At 35.6% G+C, this 9,248-nt stretch overlaps 1 protein-coding gene across 1 annotated transcript; it reads right to left on the bottom strand.

Moving 5' to 3' along the window:
• Positions 1–6,772: 6,772 nt before the first annotated feature.
• Positions 6,773–7,692, bottom strand: LOC120430870 (zinc finger protein 521). The gene has a single exon (XM_039596002.2). It carries the CDS (start codon positions 7,653–7,655, stop codon positions 6,777–6,779), a length of 879 nt encoding a protein of 292 aa, XP_039451936.1. The 5' UTR covers positions 7,656–7,692; the 3' UTR covers positions 6,773–6,776.
• Positions 7,693–9,248: the final 1,556 nt, after the last annotated feature.

Raw genomic sequence — 9,248 nt, 5'->3', positions numbered from 1 at the left:
TGTAAGGATTACGCGATTCTCCAGAAGAAAACAAAAATACAGACAGAAGAAAATTTCCCAGGAATCTGAAATTGAAACGGTTTTACGGATATCTCAAAACAGCGGCGAATTGAAGAACTTGGTTTGGGAAAGCTATTAGCAGAAAACAAACCAAATTCGTGGAGGAAATGAAAAAAAAACAAGCGAGAATTGAGAATGTCTTGTTCGAATTCTACTTTTATGTAATGTTTACATACTTATAAACATAAACAATAAAATTGAATTTAATTAAGACAACAAGGCAAACTGGTGCATTATTGATATCACAATTTCCATCAATTCAATTCAAAAATTCCGAAAATTATATTTCATGAAATTAACAAAATTATTTGGAGACTTTCCATATTTTATACAGATAAGTTGTAAAAGATTTGGAGAGTTGTCAGATTGACACTCTAGCCAGATTTGGAGACTTGCCTTTTTGGAGATTTTCGCACTCGAAGGCTTTCAAAACTTGGAGATTTTTTAACATTTGAAGTCATTTTAAATTTGAAACCTTTCAAAACATGGAGCCTTTAAATATTTGAATGCTTTCTAAAAAAAATTAAGGCTTTAAAAATTTGGAGGAATATAAAATGCGGAGACTTTCAAAATTTGGAGACTTACCAGATTAAGCCAATTACAAGATTTGGAGACCTGATAAATTTGAAAACTTGCATGTGACGGAGACTGGCATGTTTTGGAGACAGGCGTTTTTTTTTAATCTGCAGATTTTAAAAATTTTAAGGCATTCTGAATTTGAAGACTTTTAAAATTGGGATATTCCAAAAATTTTAGACATTTAAAAAACATGGAGATTTGCCAAATGTGGAGACTTTCAAAAATTTTACACTTATCAGATTGATACAATTGCAAGATTTGGAAATTTGAAGACTAGAATATTTGAGAAACTTTTTTAAAGATTTTCTCAATTTGAAAACTTTCAAAATTTTAAGGCTTTCTATATTTGGAGACTTTTAAATTTTAAAGGCTTTTCATAATTTGGAGACTTTAAACATTTGAAATGTTTCAAAATTTAGAGACTTTCAAGATTTGGAGACTTTTAAAATGTGGAGACCCTAAACATTTGTAATTCATTAAAATTTGGATGCTTTCATGATTTAGATACTTTCAAAATTTGAGGACTCTAAACATTTAAAATCCTTCAAATTTGGAGACCTTTAATTCCTTTAATGATTTGGAGACCGTCCAATTTTAAAACTTTAAACATTCGAAATCTATCAAAATTTAGAAGCTTTCAAGACTATCCCAATTTGGAGTCACTAAACATTTGAAATCTATCAAAATTTGGAGACTCTAAAAAATTAAACAACCGGGACCGTGGTGTAGGGGTAAGCGTGGTTGCCTCTCACCCAGTCAACCTGGGTTTGATCCCAGAAGGTCCCGGTGGCATTTTTCGAGACGAGATTTGTCTGATCACGCCTTCCGTCGGAAGGGAAGTAAATGTTGGTCCCGGTCTAACCCAGTGGTTAGGTCGTTAGCTCAGTCCAGGTGTAGGAGTCGTCTCCCTGGGTCCTGCCTCGGTGGAGTCGTTTGTAGGCAGTTGGACTAACAATCCAAAGGTCGTCAGTTCGAATCCTGGGGTGGATGGAAGCTAAGGTGTAAAAAGAGGTTTTCAATTGCCTCAACAATCAAGCCTTCGAACACCTAGTTTCGAGTAGGAATCTCGCAATCGAGAACGCCAAGGCAATGCTGTAGAGCGAATAATTTGATTTGATTTTGAAAAAATTAAAATCTTTCAAAATTTGGAGTCTTCCATGATTTGGAGATCTTCCAGATTTTGGAACTTTAAACATTTGAGGTCTCGTTACAAAATTTGGAGACTTTTAATGTTTAGAGTCATTAAATTCTTTCAAAATTTATTGACTTCCAAAATAAAAATTTTGATAGTTTTAAAGTTAGGTGACTTTCATGATTTGAAGACCTATACAATTTGGAGACTTTAAGCTATTGGAGACTTTCAAAATTTGGAGACTAATAAAATTTCAAATGTGAAGGATTTTAAAATGTTAAGACTCACCAGATAAAGAAAATGGCAAGAATTGGAGGCATGTTAAATTTGAAGGATTGCATGTGCTTTCCAAATTTTTAGCATTACAAAATGTGGAGACTTTCAAGTTTAGAGATTTTCAAATTTGGAAGGTTTTAGAAATTCAAAGATTTTTTTTTATTCGAAATTTTGAGATTTAAAAAATGTGGAGACTTTTAAACTTGGAAAGCTTTGAAAATCTTTGGAGATATGCATGTTTGAAAATTTTCTAAATTTGGAGACTTCCAAATTGTTGCATTATAAGACTAGCAAGTTTTGGAGATTTGCCAATTTGGTTTTTTTTCTAAATTTGAGGACTTTCAAATTTTGGAACCATTCTAAAGTTAAAGATTTCGGCCTTTAAAATTTAAAAAAAATCAAAATTTGGGGGCTTTCATAATTTGGAGACATTTAAAATGCGGAGAGACCTGAAATTTGGAGACTTGCATGTTTTAGGTGCTTGCCTGTTTGGAGATTTTCAAAATTAAGAATTTTAGACTTCCAGAATTAAATGGCTTTTAAAATTTTGAGAGTTTCGAAATGGAATTCATGATTTGAAGACCTATACAATTTGGAGACTTTCAAAATTTAAGGACTGTTAAATTCAAAATGTGGAGACATTTAAAATGTGAAGAATTTTAAAATGTTACGTCTCACCAGATAAAGAAAAAATGCAAGATTTGGAGACATGTTAAGTTGAAGGTTGCATGATGTGTTTTTAAATTTTTTAACATTTCAAAATGCGAAGATTTTCAAAATTTGGAGACCTACCAGATTAAACCAATTACAAGATTTTGAGGCATGTTATTATTTTCATGAGGATTTTCTAAATTTGGAGACTTTTAAATTGAAAGGTTTTTGAAAAATTCAGAGATTTTTTTTAATTTGAGATTTTTAAAATTTTGAGATTTTAAAAATGTAGAGATTTTTATATATATAATTTGATTGCTTTAAAAATCTTTGAAGATTTGCCTGTTTGAAAATTTTCTTTATTTGGAGAGTTTAAAAATTTAGAGACATTTTTAATTTGGTGTCTTTGAAAATTTGGAGACATTTTTAGTTTGGAGACTTTAAAAATTTGGAGGCATTCTAAATCTGGAGACTTTAAAAATTTGGAGACTTATTACATTAGGCCAATTGCAGGATTTGGAGACATGTTGAATTTGAAGACTTGCATGTGACTGAGACTTGCAAGTTTGGAGGCTTGCCAATTTGGAGATTTTCTAAATTTAGAGACATTAAACATTTGGAGCCTTTCTAAAGTTAACGACTTAAAGCTATGGAAATTTTAAAAAAATTGAGGCTTTCATAATCTGGAGACTTTCAAAATAGGACCCTCGCATAATTTTGAGACTTGCCAGATTAAGACAATTGCAAGAATGGGAGACCTATCAAATTTTAAGACTTGCATGTGACGCAGACTTACAAAATAAAGAGAATGGTAAAATTCGACTTGCAATATTTGTAGACTGACAAGATTTGGAGACTTGCTTGATTTGGATATTTTCAATATTTGGAGAGGTTATTTAATAATCACAAAATTTAAGTTAAAACAAGAGTATCGTGCAAGCAGTGGTGATGGGAAGATGGGTTTTTGTGGTGCTCTCTTTGTGCTGTGTTCGTGTTCATGTTCGAGTCATGCATGCAGTGGGGGGTCATTGTGGTAATGAATATTATTGCGCGTCAGTATCGTGCAAGCAGTGGTGATGGGAAGATGGGTTTTTGTGGTGCTCTCTTTGTGCTGTGTTCGTGTTCATGTTCGAGTCATGCATGCAGTGGGGGGTCATTGTGGTAATGAATATTATTGCGCGTCAGTATCGTGCAAGCAGTGGTGATGGGAAGATGGGTTTTTGTGGTGCTCTCTTTGTGCTGTGTTCGTGTTCATGTTCGAGTCATGCATGCAGTGGGGGGTCATTGTGGTAATGAATATTATTGCGCGTCAGTATCGTGCAAGCAGTGGTGATGGGAAGATGGGGTTTTGTGGTGCTCTCTTTGTGCTGTGTTCGTGTTCATGTTCGAGTCATGCATGCAGTGGGGGGTCATTGTGGTAATGAATATTATTGCGCGTCAGTATCGTGCAAGCAGTGGTGATGGGAAGATGGGTTTTTGTGGTGCTCTCTTTGTGCTGTGTTCGTGTTCATGTTCGAGTCATGCATGCAGTGGGGGGTCATTGTGGTAATGAATATTATTGCGCGTCAGTATCGTGCAAGCAGTGGTGATGGGAAGATGGGTTTTTGTGGTGCTCTCTTTGTGCTGTGTTCGTGTTCATGTTCGAGTCATGCATGCAGTGGGGGGTCATTGTGGTAATGAATATTATTGCGCGTCAGTATCGTGCAAGCAGTGGTGATGGGAAGATGGGTTTTTGTGGTGCTCTCTTTGTGCTGTGTTCGTGTTCATGTTCGAGTCATGCATGCAGTGGGGGGTCATTGTGGTAATGAATATTATTGCGCGTCAGTATCGTGCAAGCAGTGGTGATGGGAAGATGGGGTTTTGTGGTGCTCTCTTTGTGCTGTGTTCGTGTTCATGTTCGAGTCATGCATGCAGTGGGGGGTCATTGTGGTAATGAATATTATTGCGCGTCAATATCGTGCAAGCAGTGGTGATGGGAAGATGGGTTTTTGTGGTGCTCTCTTTGTGCTGTGTTCGTGTTCATGTTCGAGTCATGCATGCAGTGGGGGGGTCTTTGTGGTAATGAATACCATTGCGCGTCAGTAGGCAGTGCCGGGATGATGGTTTTATTGTCGTGTTCGTTTTGTAATGTTTTTGTATTAAAATCTAGCATGGCTTTTGTGGTGATGGTATAGTTTTGGTGGTGGTGGTTATGGTTTTAAAAAAACAAACGTTCAATTTACTAACATTGAGTCCAAAACCTCCCTACAAACATCTATACCACTAGGTGACGTAGAGATCTCTGCGCATTCTAGATAGATGTTTACTAACATACCTTCCAATCCCCGAGGTTAGCAAGGTACCGGCCAGGAGCCCCTTATCTTACTGGATAGTATTACACGCTCATCTAAAGATGAAAACATGGTATCTCCCGTGTTGGAATATTCTAACCGGATGAAAGTCTAGTGCTATCATACGTTTAATTACAGTTAAACAGCAAGATAAGCGTTGTGCAGCCATCCGGAATTGTGCGACCTTTATTGCTAATGCTAATGCTAATGCTAATGCTAATCACAAAATTTAAGTTAAAACAACTTTTATGAAAAAAAAATTTAATGAAACGAGACCTTCAAAATTATAAAAAGAAGACTATAAATATTTGGAGACTTTATGAAGAACTCGGAAACCTGCAAAATTTAAAAATTTAAAAATTGGTAGAATTGTAAAATTGCAATTTTTAGAACGCTTATCATAGAAGACTTGAAAGGTTTGCAAGGTTAAGAGGTTCAAAGAATTAGTAGATTTTGATATTTCGAGGCGACCGATATTTGTAAACTTGAAGATTTGAAAAAAAGTTTGCTACATTTGGAAACAAGCCTTACTAGATTTGTAAACTTAACAGGCTGACAATATTTAAAGGCTCGTGAGATTTGGAGACATGCAATGATTTGCGAGCCTTATTTTGTACAGGGGGTGAAGATTAAAAAAGTTACAAAATTTGGAGACTTGCAAGATTTGAAAACTTGCAAAAGAGGGCTGCGAATTTAAGAGATTTACCAGATTTGAAGACCTGCAAGGTTTGGAGACTTATGCAATTTGTAGACCATGGATGTAAGGAGACTAAAAATATTCGAAGATTTGGAATAGACTGGTTAGTTAATAGGCTTGCAAGATTTGGAGACTTCTCAAATTTTAATACTAGAAATATTCGATGACTTTTAAGCTTTAGAACATTTGCATAATTCTGGAACTTGCATGAATAGGAGATTTGCATGATTTGAAGACTTGCAATATTTAAAGACTTGCTTTATTTTGAGATTTGCAAATGTTAAGACTGGAAAATGTGTAGTCTTCCAAATTTTTGGACTGGCAAGAATTGCAGACTTGGAAGATTTTGAAACTGGGAAGATTTAAAAGGTTGCAAAAATTGGAGACTCATAATTTGAAGAGTTAAAACATTTGGAGACTTGTAAAAAATTATTATATAATTAGCAAAAATTAGATACTTACAAGACCTGCTAAATTCCCCAGTCACGGCGTTCTAGCAAGATTCTGGCAGAGTTCTTACAGAGCTGGATATTCTTACAGCATTCTAGCAGAAATGTTCCACCGTTCTAGCAGGATTCTGACAGAACCAGCTCTGCTAGAATATTTCGTGACTGGGTCTGAGAACTGCTAAATTGCAAAATTGCTAAATTTGTAGACTTAAAAGAATTTGAGATTTGTCAAATTTATAGACTAGCAAGATTCGGAGACTTATGCAAGGTTTTCAAAGTTGCAAGATTTATGGATTGGAGATCTTCTTAACTTTGACACTTGCAAGGTTGGAAACCTACAGGTTTTAGAGGCCTGTAAGAATTGTAGACTTGCTAGGTTTGTAGACCTACAAGGTTTGTAGACTAAAAAATCAAGTGCATAATGCAAAGACTTATATGATGAGGAGACTTTCAAGTTTAAAGGATTACCGGATTTGTAGATTTTCAAGATTTCTGAAATTTGGTTTTCCCAAGATTTGCGAGGTTTGGAGACTTGCCACATTTGGAGACTTTTGATGCCTGTCATCGCCAATACAAACAAACCAACGTGTCCTTACCGAGCATCATTTATTTCCTTCCTGTGACCCCTCACCTGTCGAAATCACTTCCGGCCCAGCGGGAACCGACGACGGCTGCTGCAGGATGGAAACATGCGCTGGCAGGGCGACGGCGTGCGTTCGCCGCAGGTGCGTCCTCAGGTTCGCCGCGTAGCTGGTCTGGAAGGTGCTGCACAGCGTACAGCGGAAGCTCGTGTGTTCCTCGCGGACGTGCCGGTTCCGGTCGGCCGCCGTCGGCAGATGCCGCAGACAGTGCTGACAGAGGTGGGTCGATTTGGTGTGGGCAAGCAGGTGCTGCGGCGAGGAGAACGCCTTGGGGCAGTGTTTGCAGTAGGCGATTGAGGGATATCCTTCCGGTGGTTCCGGCGGAGTTAGGTTTGACGTAGAAACGGCGACTGGCTCGACCAGGAGGATAGTTTTGTCCGCTCGGCCGTCCTCGTCGATCTCGTTGGCAAAGATGTAGTTTGGCACGATCAGGGTCTGGTTGAGGTGACCGGAATCTTCGTTCCGGCGTGGGATCTTCTTTGGCGTTGACGAGTCCAGCGAGGGTTCGTCCAGCTCTTTCCGTTTCTCGGAACCACTGCTGGCGGCCACGTGGCGCAGGATGTTGCTGACCTGGTTGGTCAGCTGGAACCGTGGTTTGGCGTGATGGATCTTTGGTGGCTTTGCCGGAGGCACAACTTCCTCCGAAACGGGACTTGGATCGTCCAAAAATGGCTCAATCTCCTCGAGCTGTAGCGTTAGACCGGTTTTGGTGGAAGTGGCGTCGTCGGCGTCTTCGCCGTCAAGGCCATCCCGTGACCTTAGCAAACACTCCGCCTCGTTCAGCTTGATCCGGAACTGGTAGGCTTGGAGAAGCGCTGCGCAGCAGCCTTCGCACAGCATGGTCGGTTCGTTGACGATTTCCGATGGTGAAATCTGCGGCGAGAGGTAAGATAGACTTATTTGGAGATTTCAAAATGTTGAAGACTTTTAAATTTCGGAGACTTTTAAAAATTTTGGAGACTTTTAAAATTTTGATGACTTTTAAAATTTTTGAGACTTTTCAAGTTTTGAGGTTTAAAATTTTTGAGACTTTTTAAATTATGGAGACTTTACAAATTTTGGAGACTTAGAAAAATTGGAAGACTTTTATAGTTTTGGAGGCTTTTAAAGTTTTGTAGAATTTTAAAATTTTGGAGACTTACAATTTTTAAGACTTTTATAATATTGGAGACTTTTAAAACTTTGTAGACTTTAAAATTTTTGAGCCTTTTAAAACTTTGGAGACTTTTAAAAAAATTAAGACTTAAAATTTTGGAGACTTTTAAAATATTGTAGACTTAAAATTTTGGAGACTTTCAAAGTTTTGAGACTTTCAAAATTTTGGAGACTTTAAAGATTTTGGAAACTTTAAAAAAAATTGAGACTTTTAATACTTTGGAGACTTTTAAAATTGTCTGTTTTGGACTGTTTTGGAGACTTTTAAAATTTTGTTGACTTTAAAATTGTGGAAACTTTTAGAATTTCCGAGACTTCAATATTTACTATAAATTCATAATTTGGGAGACATTCAAAATGTTGGAGGATTTTAAAATTTTGGAAACTTTTAAAATTTTTGAGACCTGCAATTTGGGAGACTTTTAAAATTTAAAAGACTTTCAAAATATTGAAGACTTCTTAAATTTTGGAAACTTTTAAAATTTTGGAAACTTTTAAAATTGTGGAAATTTTAAAAATTTTAGAGACTTTCAATATTTTGGAGACTTTTAAAATATTGGAAACATCTAAAATATTGGAGACTTTCAATATTTTTGAGACTTTTCAAAATTTTGAGACTTTTAAAGATGTGGAAACTTTTTAAATTTTGGAGACTTTCAATATTTTAGAGACATTCAAAATTTTTGAGACTTTAAAAATTTTGTAAACTTTTTAATTTTAAAGATTTTTTAAATATTGAATACTTTCAAAATGTTGAAGACTTTTAAATTTTGGAGACTTTATAAAAACTGCAGACTATGAAAATTTTGAAGGCTTTTTAAAATTTTGAACACTTTAAAAAATTTGGAAGCTTTCCATTTTTTTAGAATTTTAAATGTTGGAGTTATTTAAAATTTTGAAGATATTCAAAACTTTTGAGAATTTTAAAATTTGAAAACCTGCAAATTTTAAGACTTGCAAAATTTTAAAGACTTGCAAATTTTGAAAACTTGCAATTTGTTAAGGCTTGCAAATTTTGGAGACTTTCAAAATGTAAGACACTTTCAAATTTTGCACACATTCAAAAAATTTATTACTTTAAAAATTTTGAAGTCTTTTAAAATTTAAAATACTTTCAAAATTTTTGAGACTTAAAATTTTTGAGACCTTATAAAAACTGCAGACTATGAAAATTTTGAAGACTTTTTAAAATTTTAAACATATAAAAAATTTTGGAGACTTTCTAAATTTTGGATTATTTTAAAATGTTGGAGACTTTCAAAATTTTTGAGACTTTCA

This window comes from Culex pipiens, chromosome 1 (assembly GCF_016801865.2).
Source record: "Culex pipiens pallens isolate TS chromosome 1, TS_CPP_V2, whole genome shotgun sequence".
In the NCBI taxonomy this organism is placed as follows: domain Eukaryota; kingdom Metazoa; phylum Arthropoda; class Insecta; order Diptera; family Culicidae; genus Culex; species Culex pipiens.
Note: the sequence above shows the minus strand (reverse complement) of the source record. Positions and strands in the feature narration are given on the sequence as shown.